Below are 19466 nucleotides of genomic sequence, written 5' to 3' on the forward strand. Positions count from 1 at the left end.
CATGCAACCAACAAGACAAAGTGGATTTAGAAACCTTCTTCCCCAGTGACCGTGGGTGAAAGGATACAAACAGTGAAACTGTTAATCTTATGTCCTAGGTTCAAGACAGGTAGGCCTTGAGGGGGGTCCAAACCTTGAACGAGTGCCTGGCCTTCTCCAGTGGATGGATGGGCTCAGGACAGAGCGAGGGAAGCCCAATGACCTGACTGCAGAGGAAAACTGAATTGACTCTGGGATGAAAGGTCAGATCTGGATGCAGCACAACTGAGTCGTTATGGGCGATGCAGAGATGGTGTGTTGATGACAAAGCTCCCAACTCTTGCCACGGTGACTGCCACAAGAAACAGAATCTTGGAGGACAACAGTCGAAATGGTACTGACTTAAGAGGCTCCAAGGAAGGTAGCTGCAGGGCTTGCGTTACCTTTGGTAACCTCCAGGAAGAAAAATGGTGACACACTGCCAGGGGAAGGAGGACAGCCATCAGAGAAGGCAGACCATGCAGTCTGGTAGATGCGATTTGTTGAAGGCCTTCTAGACGTCAGCACCCTTCTGTGATAGGCCTGTGCAGATCAGCTGTGTCTGCTCCAACTCCAAGCCATCAGGCTCAACCAGTCGGGATCCAGGAGCCAGACTGGACCATGCAATTGAAGATCTGATATCATTGGATCTGATCTCGCTGGCCACCACCAAGTATCTGCTATTAAGAGGACAAGCTGATCTGAGAATTACAGCTGACGCAGCCAGTAGATAAGGTCCTATAGTGACAAAAACTCCACAGTGCTCTGCCCAGGAGGGAACCAAATAGGAGACCGTCCAGTCAGAGATTCCCAAGGACCTCTATGGACTCTGCCCTTGTGTCTGGGTACCAGGAGAAGTACCAGGAAAGCCGAGAGTTGTGACTCAAACAAGCAGATCCACTGTCAAGCTGTCGAAACTAGCAGAAGGAGATGAAAAACTTCCAGATGTAGTTTCCAGTCCCCTGGGATCACTTGTTGCCTGCTCAGCCCATCTGCAGTGACCTTCCAAGCCCCACTGAAGTAGTCTCTCTTCAAAGATAGCAGGGGACTCTTGGTCCAATATAATGACAGCATGATAGCATGGACTCCACCCAAGGGGAAAGAGCTCCAATGTCCTCTATCTAGCTGTTATGTAGCTTCACACAGGAGTTGTCGTGACTGAAAGATGCAAGGGGAGGGTGGACTGCTCTCAGCTCCAGATACACAAGATAGACATTGAAGTAAGTCTTACTAAAACTGAATGCTTAATAACTGTAATAAAAATGCTAAACTGTTATAGTCAGCCAGGGAAGTACTGATGACGGTCAGGACACGAGTGGGCAATCCTCACCTACCAGGAGAACTGCACCTCAGGACAGACATGACCATGAGCCGTAAGCTTAGACTATGTGATTAATGTAGAGGGAACGTACACAAACAGCTAGCAAAGAGGATCCAGTTTGCTGAACATCGAAAAGAGCCTTAGTAAGGCTGCATGGAATTTGTAATAGATGATATCACCCAGGGATCTGCTGGTGATGACTCCCCTAGCCACCAGGTTCATGATGTTATTCAGCTAAACATCATTTACCAAGGATAAATGCTACACAGTCAATTAGGAGGGCCTGCAAAGGTACACATAGAGATAAGGAGAACTGAAACCTAGAACTGAGGCTGATGCAATTTGAATCTCTGAGGCCTCTATAGGGGTCACTAAGTTATGAATCCTGCCAAGTTTACACGAACGGCCATGAAGGCCAGCCACTGTTCAAAGACTTACACCGAGGCCCCTAGAGGAGGCACCACATTGTACCACTGTTGCCCCTGCAAATGGCCTGCTATTAGTTCAGGCCTAAGGAAAAAATGTGAAATCAAATATTGCTTTCAGTGCAAAGGATTGGACATAATTCCAGCTGAGGAGAGTGCCATATCTCTGGCCAAAGCTGGAGAAATAACTGGGCCCCTTTTTTTTCAGTCACTAGACAGGATGACAGGAATTACTCAGCAGAGGGCTACACCGTTTTCTGCCCAAGGAATCTGGGTGGCAAACTAGGCCCTTTTCCCAGAGTTCTGAGTGAAAGGCTAAGCCCTTCCACAATCACTGGACAGAATGAGAAAAGCGCCCATTACGTTCTACAAGCCGCATCAACACCAACCTTGCTGCTCAGGTGCAACTGGTGAGGAGGAATACATAGAAGGCCCAAGTTTGGCTGCTATACTCACTGTAGGACCGCCTTGCCTACCTTAGGGGCAATATACACTTTGTGCAGCCCAAATTGCATGCAACATTCTTCCCAGCAGAATTCTTTCTGACGCAGGCTGTGCGAAAAGTGGAACTGACGGCTGGTGAAAAGGCTACTGCTACGTATCACTGACTGCTGCTGAAGAGGATGCAGCTGCGTATCACTGACAGCTGAAGAAATGGCTATCGCTGCCTATGACTGCACGGTGCCTAAATAACAACAATTAGAAAACCAACACAGGGTGATTGGGTCACAAATATGCACACACAGTGGAAGGAAGCCAACCCACACCATATATCAGCATCCGCCCGGGAAGAGGAGCGTAGTGGAATAGCGAGGCCCAAAATGACCCCACGCCAAGAAGGTGGAGGTCTGACCTTTAATGAGCTGTAAATGCAGCCAAAGACTGGATTGGTGAGGCCAAAAAGGACCCAACTCAGAAGAGGGGAGAGGTCTGAGCTCAAAGGAACTCTGAATACAGCCAAGCCAAAGCTAGCTACCCAAGGTAGAGAGAAGAGGTAATAGGGAGGCCAAAAACTGCCCCACAGAGGCAGGGGAAGAAATCTGCCTCTGATTAGTTCCAAATACCGGCAAACAATCAATCACATCGGTACAGGGAGCATTGACTTACAAGGCCAACCTAACTGCACACCACAGAGGGGAGTGGAGCAACATCTGAGAGCCAAAATAATCGCACTCAGTGGGAAGGGGCATTGAGAGTGTCCTTCCGCACTGGTGTTGTCTTTGGCCTGACAGGAACAGTGGATACTTATCATGGTTTGTGAGGGGAGGGGAGCGACCACTAAGAACAAGAATAAATGCACACAGTGGGAAGGTGCATTGAGAGTACCCTTCCGCACTGGTCTTGTCTCTGGCCTGACAAGAAACGTAGATATTTATCAAGGCTCGTGTGCGGAATGGAGCAACCGCTAAGAGCAAGAACAAACACACACAGTGGGGAGGGGCACTGAGAGTGTCCTTCCGCACTGGTCTTGTCTCGACAGAAAGCGTAGATACTTACCATGGCTCGTGAGGGGTGGGGAGCGACCCCTAAGAGCAAACATGATCGCACACAGTGGGGAGGGGCAGTGAGGGTGTCCTTCCGCCCTGGTCTTGTCTCTGGCCTGACAGGAACCGTGGATAACTTATCAAGGTTCCGCAGCAGCAGCGGTCTGCTTGTCTGGATCTGCCTTCAGGATGCAATATTCGCCAAGGTGCCCCATTTAGAGCTCTAAATGCAGCCAGGAAATCCAGCCAAGGGGTAAACCAAATGCACACAGTAGATAGGAGCAGTTCAAATCTGATGCAGCCCAGAAATGTAGCCAAGGGCCAGAATATACAAACGCCATCAATTACAGCCCCATAGCACTAGAGTGCCGCTGTGCACCCTACTGAACTAATAGATTGACCTGTGACAGCGACTGCTGAAGAGATGCCCAGTGTATCCAGCAACTGTGAGAGGAATTCCATAGCCAAGTTCAACCCCAGCAGAGGGGCAAGAGTGGCCCTCTGAGGAAGTGAGGGCACTGGCTGCACTTGTAGAGGCAGAGGTGCAGGAGTCTCATCAGACTGGTGAGACGTGTGAACTCCAGCCACTGACCTAGATTGAGACAGGCCCAGCAAGTGAATGAAAGAGGGCTGTTAATCTCTCTTGGCCAGCATCCTGTGAGGCTGGGACTGACAAGTATCATGCTCGTCTGGGAGTGCTGTGGCTAGACCAGGGTTTGGTTTAGCGACAGCCTTGGAGTGGAGACTGGATTACTTGTGCTTTGTAGGCTTGAGGTGCGAAGGGGGCTTGCAACACTGGCTTGCCCCAGTTGCTCAGGCTGCCTCTGGCCCCTGATCCACCATCATATCCATGCACAAAGGCAAGATGTGCAGTAGCTATCACCGACACACTCAGGTGAAGAGTGCAGTGTGGGAAGGGGCAACAGTGCACATGCCAGGGCTAGGGGAGCGACAAGTCCAGTAGTGGTGATGCAGTAAGGTAAAGAAAGAGCTCAGATACACGCACACAATGGAGAAGGTGCGGTACTGCTCCTGTGCACTGTACAAGAAACTTAATTTCAGTACACGCCTACAGTGAGAGGGGGTGCGGTACTGTTCCTGTGCACTGTAGATCCAGGCACCTCTGTGCCCCTTTAGTGTTGTTTTCTGTTTATTATTATTTCTGATTAGTAGTATTAGCGATCAGGAGCTAACTACCTACCCCTCAGCCTAAAACAGATGTGGAAGAAAGAGAAGCCTAAAAAAGAGACAACCAAATGGAGGGCGATAAAAAAGGGCAGGAAAATTCAAAACCAAGATGGCGGCCAACTACCTCGCAGTCACCCAGGAACAAGCTGGCTGACTGGGAGGGGGTCAGCCAAACGAGCACCCCCGCTAATACTGCCGCCAGGAGCGAAGGGAACGTGAGCCCCAGACAAATGATAGCCACCTGGAGGGACCGCCAAGCGAGCCCCTCTTGCAGACTGCCACTGGGAACGAGGGAAAAGTAACTGCCAATAGCTCCAAGGCATTTTGGCACCTCGCGGGGCGCTGCGTGAAGCGGACATGACCCCGGCATGCCTGATGAGCGGGCCCAGGGAGCCGGTGCCGAGAGGCCGCAAAAGTGAGCCATGGTAGCAACCACAGGGGCAGAAGGAGCCACAGCAGAGCACCCGGCGGGGGGGGGAGCAGGAGCTGTGCCACGTAAAGCGGACCGTAAGACGGTAGCGGCCGAGTCAAGGCGCGTTCCACTCGGCACTTCAGTCGCCTGAAGGAGGGGGGGCACTGCCACTGCTAAGCAGGAGTGGCAACCCGGTAGGGCAGCAGACTCGCTGTCCCAAACTTAAGAAGGGACAAGACAAGAAAACTGAACAGAACTAGATACACCACTGCCAAAACATAACAGTGGTGCATTCCCCACTGACACCACCCAGTAAAGGAGAAATGGGATAGCAGGTGTTTCAATACAGGGCGGTTCCTGTATTGTGTAAGAAGCATCCATGAAAGATAAGAAGCCCTGTATAAGAAGCTGCTCTGGAGAGAAATCTTTAGTTCCTCTTCATCAGTTCTTTATTTTCTAAATAAATTTCATTTGGAGGAACAGTTTCCACTCAACCATCCCCATTCAAGTAAAAGTTAGTGTTTTTATATTTTGTTAGCCAACTAAATGAGGACTTTGGTTTACCTTGGCCGTTTGGTCTTCCATTTGTGAGTATGTAATGTGGTAACTCTGTTCATCACTGAGCTTGCAAGATGGAATTTTGCAGACACGTTTCATGTCTAAAAACCAGCTTCATATGTTTTCAAAGAATGGGGGGAAGTGCAAAATGCACTGTAATGTATTCTCTGCCTTGAAGATTGAGATATTAGAACTACAGCTAGTGAACATGTGCATGACATCACTCTACAGTTCAAGTTGAACTCCTACTCCTGTTTTCAAGAAGGCCAGGAAAGATGTAAAACGTTTCACAATTCAATCTCTCTTTTGAAAATGGAGACATCAAAATTAAAGTTATCAAACATTAAAACATAAGAGGAGCCTGCTGGATCAGTCCAATGACCCATCTAGTCCAGCATCCAGCTCCTACACTGGCCAGCCAGTTGCCCATGGGAAACCCACAAGCAGGACCTTAGTGCAAAGAGCATTCTCTCCCCCTGTTGTTTCCAGCAACTAGAATTTGGAAGCATACTGCCTCCAACTATGGAGGCAGAGGATAGCCATCATGGCCAGTAGCCACTGAAAGCCTTATCCTTCATGAATTTATCTCATCCTCTTTTAAATCCATTCAGGTTGATGGCCATCACTACCTCTTGTGGGAGAAAATTCCATAGTTTAACTATGCGCTGTGTGAAACAGTACTTTCCTTTGTCTGTCCTGATTTTTCCAACATTCACCTGCATTAGATGCCCACAAATTCTAGTGTTATGAAGGAGAAAAACTATTCACTTTCTCCATGCTATGCATAATTTTGCAAACTTCTATTATGTCACGTCTTGCCCACCTTTTCTCTAAACTAAAAAGCCCCAAAACCTGCAACCTTTCTTCATAGGGGAGCTGCTCCATCCCCCTGATCATTTTGGCCGCCCTTTTATGAAACTTTTCCAGTTCTACAATATCCTTTTGAGGTGACGCGACCAGAAATGTACACAGTATTCCAAATGCGGCTGCACCATAGATTTATATAACGGCATTATGATACTGGCAGTTTTATTTTCAATACCTTTCCTAATGATCTCTTGCATGAAATTTGTCTTTTTCACAGCTGCTGCACACTGGGTCGACATCTTCATCAAGCTATCCACTACAAACCCAAGGTCTTGTTCCTGCTCCAAAATGCATAGCTTTTCACTTGTTTACACCAAATTGCATTTGCCATTTTACCACCCATTCAGTTGGTTTAGAGAGATCTTTTAGAGCTCTTCACAATCCCTTTTTCTTTTAACAACCCTGAACAATTTAGAATCATCAGCAAACTTGGTCCACTGCTCACGTCTAACTCTAGATCATTTATGAACAAATTAAAAGCACAAGTCCCAATACCAATCCCTGGGGAACTCTACTTCCTACACCCCTCCACTGAGAGAACTATCCATTTATTCTACTCTCTGCTTCCTACTACTTAATGAATTCCTGATCCACAAGAGGACCTCTCCTCTTATTCCATGACTGCTACGCTTCCTCAGGAGTCTCTGGTGAGGTACCTTGTCAAAAGCTTTTTGAAAGTCCATTACACTCTGTCCACTGAATCACCTCTATCTATATGCTTGTTGACACTCTCAAAGAACTCTAAGAGATCAATAAGAGAGGATGTACCCTTGCAGAAGCCATGCTGGTTCTGCTTCAGCAAAGCTCACTCTTCTATATGCTTGGTTATTTTATCTTTAACAATACTTTCTACCAGTTTTCATTTAGGAACCTATTCTGTTTCAAGTTTTGACCCCTGCTCAACTACCATAAGCAGTTGCCATGCAGGTTAGGGAAAATGTTAAACAAACCAAGAGGAAAGGTTTGAGATATCAGAATTAAGTTGGTGATCAAGATCAGCACACCATTCAACTTTTCATGTTTGACCCTCTCATGCATTTCCAAGAGAGTCAGGAAAGATGTAATACACTATATAATTGTTTCCTTTGAGCACTGAAATATCAAATTGAAATAGCAACTAGTCAACTGCAGCACTCATTTTCAATGATATCAGAAGACGCAAAATAGATTGTAATGTGATAACTGAAGCAACATCTCTCAAACGCTGTGCTTTATTAGTCATTATTGTCATTGTCATTTGCAAAAGTAAAGAATACCAAAACAAATTACATGCTTGCGTAAAATCTGCTGCCTCACAGGACCAAATGGAGCATTAATTTATATAGCATGCTGATATTCAATGTTTGTCAACAAAACCAAAAGTGGATAAAAACATTCAGTACAAAATTAAAAGCCATCTTGAATGACAAAAATGAAACATTACACCATGGAAGGTACTGCTTCAGACAATTTCTATTTCAAACAGAAGACCAACTGAAGCTAAACTAGCTTAAGATTCATTCAGGTTTATAAATTCAATTTGAAAATATATTTTAATTACAGCACTTTCAAAGAAAGCAAACTAAATACCAATATTTTTCTGAAATAACAAAATAATGCAGAGAATGTATTTGTCTGAAATGCTTATGTTAATCTCCACACAAGTAGTATGTACACTTGATTGTATCCAGGGGCATCCTTTGAGCTGAAAGAAGACTTTTTGATCCAACAGAGGCTTTCCTCAGTGGAACAGGAAGACAGACAATTTTTGCCAATTTCTCCGCTCCTGCACCACCGCCCATGCTTTTAAAAGGGTCTAAAAGCTGCCTCAACTTTCCACTGCTAGAAGTCTCTGTTTGGTCAAAAAGCCTTCCAGTGGTGCAAGGGACACCACTTGATACAACCCAATTTTATTTTTAGTACATACTTGTTTTTACCTAAGATGAATGCGGTCAGTATTTGAAGTTTTTATTTGGCAAAACTGGTTTTAACTTCAAGCTCCAATTTTGATTAAAACAATCTCTTTGGTGCAGTCTCAAAAGTGTTGCTTCTTAAAAATTTGTAATTAATATTTATTTTTAGCTAGAACATTCTATTTTTTGGTGACTGCATGTCTCTCTCAAAACAGAGTATATAATTATTTCAGCCTAAAACCATTCACCTTTTGCAGTATAAATTAACATGACTGAAAGGTAATTAGAGGGAAACACAGAGCTGTATACTAACTTCATAGCACAGGTCTCTCTCGTCTTGCCTTAGATTTGTTAGTTATAAGACTAGGTGGGTGACTGAAAGCCCCAATCTACACAGCATAGTTCTGTTAACACGGGTCTGCATTGCACACAATATTTTATTTTTCCTCCTAGATGCAAGAGATCTGATCTCCTGTGGTTTTTTGTTTTCCTAATTAGTAGCCCCAGCCTGCTGCTCTGAAGATCAGAGATGTGGTGCTCTTTACCATGCCATTTACCCGATGTAAATAGTCTCACCTACAGGAGCTATTAGCTCTGAGAGAATGGAGGAGAGACAGAAACAGCATCTATACCTAATCCCCACCCCTTGTATGGAGCTAACAGCATTTACATATCAATTTCAAATCTCCCATGTCATGTTTGGTTTGACTTTTACAGCTACATAGTTCTGCAATAAACACACATTGTTTTAACCTGCTGTTGAACCCTGTTACACAGTGAGTTAACTCCACAGGTGATGGCCAAAGGATTCTGGTGAAGCTGGTTTGGGGTGGTGAGCAGCCTACGTAAGTGGAGAAGAAGGCAGGCAATCGTTCCCTGAATAAAGACTGTAAGGTAGCTATTTTAATTTGAGCAAAATTGAAACACAGAACTCTTTTTGGTATCCCACATGCAGGAGGACTAAACTGGCATCACACAAAAATGACTTGCTTTTCATGTTCCATCCATATCTGACAAGCACCTTACCTGTTGTTGCACTGGTAACTGCTGTACCACCTGGGTCGGCACGGCTGCTTGGCCAGCAACAGAAGTCTGTAAAGTCACTGTCGAACCTGTGTCCGAACCAGTCTCTGATGTCTGCATTATTGTTTCTGTATAAGAAATTTTAAATATATATACACACATTAAATGTTGTGCTCATTTTTCACCAATTATCACTTACTTGTTCTTTCTAAATATTAACTAAAAGACTTTTCCCCTTATGAGTGTGCCACGTTCCCTTAATAAGCCAGCATTTGCATGAGCTTCATCTACCCACATGCAGCTGCTTTGGTGAGTAGTTCACCAAAGTCTCCTGAGTGAGCTTACCAGTCATGGAGTAAGAGGAGAAGTTGTCTTATGGATCAGTAACTGGCTCAAGTTTTGAAAATAACAAGGGTACAATTTCTTCATTTGCTACTGAATAGGAAGCATGTAAGGCCTATATTCAAGGTAGGATTACAGCATATGCCTCCTACAAGAATGGACTAGAACTTTGCAAGAAGAAGAAAATTTAAAGAAAACTGTGAAGTCAATTTGCAGCATCTCCTTTTCCAGATCTTTACTGAAGCCTGCAGAGTGCTAAATATGGATTGAATAATTTATTTTCTACTAAATCTGAATTTGCATTGGCATAAGTATGCCAGAGGTATTGGGAAAGTGGTGAGAGACCGGGTAAAATTTTGGCTTTTTACTTAAAACAAAAAAGTCAGAATAACATTCTACTGATTAAAGGACAACACAACACAGTATGTATAACATCAAAATACATAAATTCAGAGTTTCAAAAGTATTACTCTACTTTATATAGGAAGGATAATGGGTTGTGAATTAATTTGTTTTCTTTCACAATTGGTTCTGCAACAACTAGATATGCAGCAAAAGGAAATTCTTGTAAAAGCATTAAAGATGGAAAAATAAAGAGCGTTATTCATAAAACGAAGACCAGGAAAGCACCGGACCAGACTGTTTTCCTATAGAACAGTATAAGACATATTCACATTCATTAATGCTTATTACCTCCAGAAGCAGGAGGCTAGCAGAAATAAGCAGCGAACAGCTTAAGAGTCCAACCCGCAATTCATTGCAGTTCCTGCACTGACGCCTTCGGTCCCTGCAAACCACATGTATATTTAAGGTCTGGAAACAACATGCGCCGACTGCCATGCAGCAATCAACAATGTCGTCGTGACTGACCAGCTAGGGAAGCAAGCACATAGAGCCTTAGTCCCTGAATTCATATCCACATCATACATTAAAAACACTCTTAGACCACTTTTACAAGTCATGGAGAATGGTGGAAACTGTGTTTGTTAAGTGTGTGGGAAACTGTAGGTCTGTGAGGTTAGCACCCTTAACAAACTACAGTTCCCAGTATTCTCTAGGGCAGCCTTTCCCAACTAGTGGGCCACCAGATGTTGTTGGACCACAATTCCCATCTTTCCTGACCGTTGGCAATGCTGGCTGAGGCTGATGGGAGTTGTGTCCAACAACATCTGGTGGCCCACTAGTTGGGAAAGGCTGCTCTAGGGGAAAACATGATTGTTAAAGTAGTATAAGAAAAGAGTGTTTTAAATGTATGGTGTGAATGTGACCAGATAATAGCTGTTGTCATTGCTTCGACCAGTGGCAGTGGTTGTGTCTGAGATTGTCAGGGAATGAAATCAATGGTATTTTCTTCCAAATGATTATAAAATATGTTGGAGACCCACAACTCAGGGCTGTTGAGCTTTGGGGCTAGTTCACTGGCCCAGAAACTCAGCAAACTAGCACCACAGTACAATTGCCATACAGCAGTGACTACTGAGATTTAGAACAAAGTGAGTTGGTACACTCTGTGTGTGGAGAAACATATGAGAGTTTGGGTGGGAAATTGGAACCAGGAGAAATTATAGCACATAGCCACAAACCATAATTTCATTCCTCTTCCCAGGATATTGACACGGCTCTGCCCCTTTTACAGTTTCAAGGGTTCTTGGAGAGAAGATTAATTAGGGTCAAAGGATAGAGTTTCCTCCAATTCAAATTAATATCCCACCCCTCACTCTTTTAGCTTCAGTTAGTCAACTTCAGGAGTCTTTTTGACAAGATAAATAATTAAAATGTACATAAATATGCAGTGATTAGAGTCCTTGAATGTGTATAACATCTAGGGTGGGAGAGGGGAAAAGAATTAACATTGAAGGATTCCTGTTTCACAGAACATCCCTCCACCCAAACCATAATCTCCCCTTCCATAATATTTATTATTTATTGATTTATATCCCGCCCTTCCTCCCAGCAAGAGCCCAGGGCGGCAAACAGAAACGCTAAAAACACTTTAAAACATCATAAAAAGACCTTAAAATACATTAAAACAAAACGTTAAAAACATTTTTTTAAAAGCTTTAAAAACATTTTTTAAAGGTTAAAACATATTAATACCATAAGAATGTGATAGCATTACAGTGATAGAAAAAGGGAGTAGATGGACTGATAACCTTATCTCAAAAGATATGCCCTCTTTGCTCCCCAAAGTGAGAACCCAGATAACCTAACTACCACATTACAATTGATACCAGCATCTTTACTCATTATGGTATGTTCACTGGCAAACAAAATATTTTCACATTATCACAAAGTGCCGTTTGTGATTGTATAAAACACTATAGAGAATAGCATTGCTAAAATATGTAAAATGTGTAAAAACAAGTATAAAAAAGTGATACTGCACAAGCATGGGGCCCAGGTCTTAATACTGTTGCAAACACATGCTATTTTCAGGTTGGTTTCTCCTCCCCATTTACTAACATTGGATCTACCTACTCTCCTCACTTATTTTATTTCAAAAATTAAATCAATAAAAGAGAATCAGTGTCCCCTCCCCCTGAACATAAATGAAAAGCAAGGTAGTTATGCTCACTTACTGAAACTGCAAGGAGTTACCAATGTTTTGTGTCACAAGAATATTATGAAAACAGCTATTCTAATTTTATTCTTACAGTGCAAAAGAAATACCTTGTTTATCTATAATGCCTTGACAACAGTACAAGTGAAGGACTGGGGCCCCACTGTGGTGCGCACAGGGATATGGTGCCCAAAGACACCCCCCATTGGTGCCTACCAACACTGTTATGTTTTCAGCGCCAGGTCAAGACTTTCCTCTTCTCCCAGGCATTTTTAATAGCATTTGAATAGCATGTTTTTAATCTGTCTATTTATTTATTCAACTTATTAGTTGCTTATCTGGCTGAATTATCAGTTTTTATGGGTTTTAATTTCATATGGTTTAAATTTGTATACTTGTTTTTAATTGTTGTAAACCGTCCAGAGAGCTTCGGCTATGAGGCGGTATATAAATGTAATAAATAAATAAATAAAATAATACCAAGTTCCCTGGCTCTCCCATTTTAATTTTTATTATTTTTAGAAAAGAGGGCATTTTTGGTTGGTTGGGGAGCTCACCAAGTTTGAGAGGAGTGTTGCCTCTTTTTTTCTGTGTATTTCATTTGTTTGGAGACATGGGTGTTTTGCCTATAGGGGTGGGGGTTCTGTGCATTACCAGTTTTTCTTCTGTAAAATGGGTATTTTTTTGTGTGCATACAACACTTTCTTAGATTTCCAAATCTGCCCTAGGTCCAAAAAGCTTGGGGACCTTTGCTTTAAGGATTCATTTTTAAACTCCACTGCAGTTAGAAGCATGCTCTGGGAAGAATATTATGACCCAATATTTAAGAAATGTATAACTCTGCTACTCACGTAGGCACTCACTACTAAAAACTGAGCCAAAAATAAAAGTAATAATGAGTTTACAGGAATTCTTCACTGGATTCCCAGCCATGGATGGGCACATGCACAATGGGGATACAGCTGGCATCTGCATATTTCTAATATGCACATTACCCAGCAACAGAAGTAAAAGTTATGAAGTGAATGACTGCATTTAATGAAATAAATGACTTAGTAACAAAAAAGAGATATTTTGAATAGTATTTTAACTGTTCACCTAATTGTTAAAGCTATTTTAGTACATTGAATTACAAAATCATAAATCCTTCTTGCTATTTCTTACTAAAACACAAAACTTTTATAGCAACATACACTTCCTTTTGGCATGATGAACTGACTTTTCTAATAAGAATTATATCTTGAAAGTAATGAAATGCCTTGCCTGTTTTAGTCTTAAGGCAATACATAAACAAACATGATCATTCTAATGTGCAGTGTTAACACTCATAGATTCATTTCCCCCATACCCATAAACATACTGAATGACTATGCACAAATCCGTACTTTTCAGCCATCCAGCCATCTGTGAAATTGCAAATTTTAAGACCGACTTTGTAGGGTTGTTTTGAAGACAAGGAGGCAGATCCAGATAAATACCAGTGTAAGGGGGTGGGTGGAAGATGACTTCCCCAACCTTCCTCCTCTTAGCAGTTGACTGACCCCCTCAAAAAGCTTTGCCTAAGGGTCAGGGGACCCTGCTGAATGGGTCAAGTTTTGGTACAGAGTACTGAAGGGGAGGGTGATTCAGAAAAATCAGGTTGAGGCATCTTTCATGAGCGAGAACTTCACTTATGGAAGGTGCCTACACAAGTTTTGGCAATCCCTTCCTGTTCCTCACCCCCTGTGCTGCAGTCCACCTCATTCAGCAGGGTCCCCCAGCTTTCAGAAGGAGGTTTCTGGGAGAAAGGGACAGGAAAGTCACCTTCCACCAGTCCCTTCAGCAGGTGTTTCTCTGGATCCAACATGACTACCTTTACTTTTTTGTATAACACAATGATTGTTAAAGTATTCTATGTGCAAATAATACTGTACAAAACTTAATGTTGCATACTCAATGTTTTTCATATACCTGCTTGATGCATCAACTGATACTGATGTCGTGCTTCAAAGTAGCTGTTAGTATAGTTCTTTTACAGTGCCCTTTTCAAGTGATATTTGCTTATCATACAACAAAGGCAGTCAGATTAATCTATTCTGAAAAGCTAAATAACCCCCTGCTGCTTTATAAGAATGCTGCCCATATGTAAACGAACTGTATATGACTGTAGGAGAGACGTGTCCAACTTCAGTCTAGCCATCCTTGCCTAATGCAACTGTCAGGTGTGTCACCAACAACAGATGCTTGTTTGACAAAAGACCTTTTTATTCTGGCTAATTAAGCAGTTGGACACACCCGCCTGTTAACGGGTCTGCTTTGTACAACTACCACTAGCTGAATCATGTGAATCTACAGATAAATAGGGCACATTTTGAAAGAAGACTAATTAACCCCTAAGAGAGGAAAAGAATATTGCTGTAACCCAGCTGCTGATTGTGACAAGATTAGCATTTCTTCAATTTAAGCAATAGTGTTAGAACACATATTTTATTACAAAATTGATCTTTCCCAATGTCCTTTGCAAATGTTGTTCAGTTATTTAATATGTTCAAGATGCACAGTAGAGATCCTTCTTTCTTCTGTGCCTTACATACCAGAATGAATGGTTTAACAATCTGATCCATCAATTACCTAGCAAATCACACAGTGCAAATATGCCATCTTAATAGTAACTATTTTTAGCAACTACTTTCATCAGCAAGTAATTTGCTATTCTAAACACTAGAGTTTGCAACATCTTGTTCTACCACATCAACTTTAACGTCTACACTAAATGATGTCACAGGTTCCTAATTCAGTACAAAAAATAAAAGCCTGTAATTTCCTTCAAGTCACCAGTATTCCTTTTTTCTCCCTAGAAAGAGAAAACATCTCTAGCTAAGAAGTGATCATACGGAAGGATGGGATCTTTTCATCTATGTAGCTGTAAATGGCTAGAATTTCATATGGTGGATTTTTTCAGAAAAGTAAAATTCTTAGTATTTTTAAGACTATAGATATATTAGTACAAAGCACTCAATTCCCATTCTATAAAGCAAATGTATGATAAATATCGACAATAAAAACCTTTATAACCACCGGGAAACTATTTTATCAATATGAAATGAATAGGCTGCATGGATACATTACAATACATGTGCAAGCCACAATAACACTGGTATAACACCACTAGTTTTATGACTACTGCTCCATGAAATGCTACATCAATTTTTTGTTAGCTCTGATATTCAGTGAACAAGCTGCCATTGCAGGGGGGGTGTTCTTCCATTCTTTCACATATTTTTTCACACTTCTTTGAAGCAAATTCCCAATCTGCTACTTCAGTGTCATCATTTTAAAAACTTGAAGGGACTTCCTCAGAGTGTGATCCCAGCCAATCAAGAAATATATAGCAAATATCATGTCACAATGCATTGTAGCCAGTAAGATCTAGCTACACGATGACATCACTGAAGGCATGTGAAACACTCCCATTAACATCACTTTGAATGACAATGCTCTGGCAACCAGGCTAATTCTCCCCATCTTGTTGTGCTGTACTGATGGTTTTATTGCTCACTGACAATGTGCAGCAATACTTTGCCCTGATCCATCTCTAGGTGGCGTGTAGTTATGCATGACTAGTAGAGCAGAATATGGATGGGGATTAACACAATGTGGATTAACAACATTAAATGGGTTCCTACTGGGAAGCAGGATATAAATTTAAAAAATAAACATCTACCATTTAGATGCACATCTGGATGTGGATGATAGTCTTCTGCAGTGCACTGTCACTGCCACGTTCTTCTGGATAACTTTTTCAACATTTTTTCCTATGTATGATTTGATGAAGGTGATAGCAGATCAGCCTCGCTGCTTTGACAAAGGAAGCATGCACTCTCTTCACTAGCCATCCATTGTGAGCAATTTCACATATTTATAAAAGGGTGCAAATATCAATGGGGATGGGGGGGTGGCTTTTTCATAGGAGGTGAAAAGGTTTGCATCACACACATCTTTCAGTTCAGCACTAGTTAAGTTCCCATTTAGAAGGTTTCATTTACTATAAATGAAGGAAATGGCCTCCCATTTCAATACTGTGTTCAGGGAAAGAATACCAAGAACTGGTGAGCTGTAGTTTCCAGTGCAGAGCCAAAGGGGCTGTGAGAGGTGAGTTGATGCAATGTAAGTAGGGTGACACTAGAGAAAAATCACAACTCTTCTTGCTGCCCTGAAAGAACAAAGGAACAAAAGAAGGTGAGTAGTAAGAGGGAATGGTATTGCACAAGCGTTCATGAACTGGGTTGGGGCCTGGAGAAGGTTACGCCTTCAAAGTCCTTTGTCATTTGCCCAGTGTCCTGTGATAAGTAGCAGGGGACTGATAGCCTCCTTGTATGGTGAAAAAAAGATGTTATAGACTATAATTCTGATGTACTAATTCTGCATATTATCTCCTTTTTTAAAAAAGGCCCAGCTGATCTCTCTATATATACAAAAAGCAAAGAACTTAAAACTACATTCAACCACACACTTAGAGCACTGCATTAAAAATGATGCTTTTAAATTGTAATGATATCCATTTACCTGTGCAGAAGTTATTTTAAGAGTTAAAAGGAAGACTGGCAATTGTGTAGACTTTCCATAGTTATCCTTCTACAAACAGAGATAGTAGTGATTAATATTGGCAATTAGTAATTGGCTGTATACAGGTAACATGAGAAGCTGCCCAAAAAACTCCTTTTAACAAAAGGGATATTTTGAAGTGAATCGTCTTGTATCAATCTACTTCTTTTTAAATTGTTTGAATTGAGATACTAATAACAACCGAAATAAAGATCAATGCTAAACCGCAATATTAATTTTATTACATCTATTTGCCACTTTTCATCTGTCACATAATGCAAAGTAGCATACATGTTGCTCCCAAACGTTAACCATCTCTTGGCCACCCAACTGTTGAGCCACTTGAGGTCAAGAACAGCCCAGATATTTCCATTGATTTTGGCACTAAGAAAAAGTGGAACAGACCCCAGATCTCCCCTGCAACAGAGTAACCTCCTCTATGGCCCAAATATCCACCATACGCTTTATGATCTGTAACTAAGTGTTTGCCTTTCAGGAACGGGAGGTAGGAACAAAAAGATTGTGTGGCCTATGGACAAACTCTAGAGTATCCATGAGTCACAGTGTCTAAGACCCGTTTGTCTGAGGTTACTCCCCCATACATGTGAGGAAACTGAAGTAACCTTGCCCTCACTGGTCCCACTGGGGGACTTGCAGTCATGCAGAGGAGAGTTTCTTTGCTCCCCTAGCGAAGTTGGAGAAAGAAGTTCCCCCTGATCTTGCAGGAGGGCGCCCAACTCCTCTATCCTGGAGCCCCCAATGTGGGCAATAAAGAAAAAAGCCTCTTGGTTTGTTAAACTGCCTGTAGGGTCAAACAAAACTGCTGCTGACACGTGGTGCGCAGATAGAAAAGCCTTCCTCTTATCCCGCATCTCAACCTGAAGCCCTTGCAAAGAATCACCAAAAGGTTTGGCTCCAGAAAAGATTAAGCCATCTAACCTCATCTGTGAGCCTTCATCAACCTCTCACTGGCAAAGCCAGATATTACACCTCACCACTGTGGTAGCAGCCATAGAAGGAGCAACATACTGCAATGCATCAAAGGCTGCATCTACTGCTAAGGCTGAAGCATGCAAAATCTTTTTTAGCACACCCTTAACTGACTTTGGCACATCCTGTCTTGCCCCTTGCTCTACCTTCATGTGGGCGGATCTAGAAAAAACTGAGGCAGTTGCAGAGGCTTTAAATGCTATAGCATCCGCTTCAAACTCCTACATAGAGCATGTTCCACCCTCTTGTCGCAGGCATCTTTAGGCCTGCCTTTCCCCTCTGAGAGAATGACAACAGGGGCAGCTAAAGCAGCAAGAGGATCCACAGCCAGGATACAAAGATGCTGCATAACACTCTCGGGAAAACTGTAGCATTTCTTAACAAACCTAGACACCAATTTCCCCTTGTTAGGGTGTGCCCACCAAGCATTACTGAAAGACTGTGGAAAAGGCACCAAAGAAGGCCTGGACTGAACAGAAGGGTAGGCTTTCTTGACACCAGCAGAAGTGGACACAACTGAGGCTTGTGGTGCCTCCACCTCAGCAGAGAGGTTTTAAACAATAGAGGGTAGAATACCTCAGCCCGGGCTGAGTAGGGACAGACTCCAGTTCCTTCCCAGACAATTCTCCTTTCTCCAGACGAGGCTGGAAAGTAGCCAGATCAAGATCAGATGCTCCCCCTCCTGATCCAATGCATGGTGACCCCATCCCCCAATGTAGAGATTGTTGGACAGGGACTGCACCATTCGCATCCGAAGCTGTGGAAGAGATAGCAGAAACTTGGGAAATGGCTGAAGCCACATCTAACACAGGGGGCACTATTTCTACAACTGACCCGACAGTCACCGTGCCCCTGGCAGGTTAATGAAGCACAGCGAAGGACCCCAACTCTCTCTGACCACAGGCAGGGCCGGACTAGGTGGGTGGGCCAACTCCTTCCCCTGGAGAGGAGGCAAACCTTGGTGAACCCTACCTGTCATCCCAGAGGGAGGTGTCATCCCTACAAAAATGTTCTCCATTGCCAACAGGCAAACAGCTTTGTGATATTTTGAATTCCCTATCCTAAGAAAATGGGATCAAAATATTTATTTTTACAGAATTAGTGTGTAGGAAGAGATTTAGAGGGCTCTATTTTATCTGCAGGTTTTATTTAGTCTGCTATATTATGAGAGAGAGACTGTCTTTTTTTTTAAAGGAAGTAGTAGTATAAAGCTGTTGAAAGAGGTGCTAAAGCAAGGACAGGAAACCTGTGGCCCTCAAGGTGTTTTCCCTGCCCATTGACCATTGTGGTTGGAGCTGGTGGAAGTTGTAGTCCAGTTCTTTTCATATGAAAATGCCCAGACCCTTCAGTCATCCTCCAAAGCTCTCCTACACATGCCCCCTCTGGTAGAAGGCCAGAGAGAGGCTACAAAAGAGGACCTTTTCAGCAACAGCTCCTTGACCATGGCATATTCTCCCAGGGGCCTGGCACCTACATTATTATCTTTTAGCATCAGAAAAGACTTTCCTCTACTACCAGCTGTCAAACTTTCTCTTCTGCTACTTGATGGTATTTGTTAGTTTACAGTTTTAATGAGATCATATTAATGTAATAGGGGAAGGGGAGTTAATGCTAGGAATCAGTTTATGATCATTTTTATCACATCTACTGTATGTAATTAGCATATTTTACTTTTGTGTAAGTTGCAATCACCTTGAAACCTTTGTGGCATAAAGCAACTTAAAAAAAAAAACTGTGGGCAGCCAGTGCCTATGGAACACTGTAGAGGGTTACGAGGAATAGTTTTTGAAAAGGTGACAGCA

General features: G+C 42.6%; 1 protein-coding gene across 7 annotated transcripts in view; it reads right to left on the minus strand.

Annotated features, from left to right (window-relative positions):
- The window catches only part of RFX3 (regulatory factor X3), a 220961-nt gene that overhangs the window by 135081 nt on the left and 66414 nt on the right, over positions 1–19466 (minus strand). For 6 of the 7 annotated variants that reach the window (XM_061629144.1, XM_061629118.1, XM_061629109.1 and 3 more), the window contains exon 2: positions 9192–9316. In XM_061629144.1, coding sequence (XP_061485128.1) covers positions 9192–9308 — 117 coding nt within the window. In that variant the 5' untranslated portion in view covers positions 9309–9316. Of the gene's footprint in view, positions 1–9191; positions 9317–10223; positions 10293–19466 lie in introns of those variants that run through there. The other variant, XM_061629090.1, reaches the window with a different exon arrangement.

The sequence above is a fragment of the Rhineura floridana genome, chromosome 1 (assembly GCF_030035675.1).
Source record: "Rhineura floridana isolate rRhiFlo1 chromosome 1, rRhiFlo1.hap2, whole genome shotgun sequence".
Classification (NCBI taxonomy): domain Eukaryota; kingdom Metazoa; phylum Chordata; class Lepidosauria; order Squamata; family Rhineuridae; genus Rhineura; species Rhineura floridana.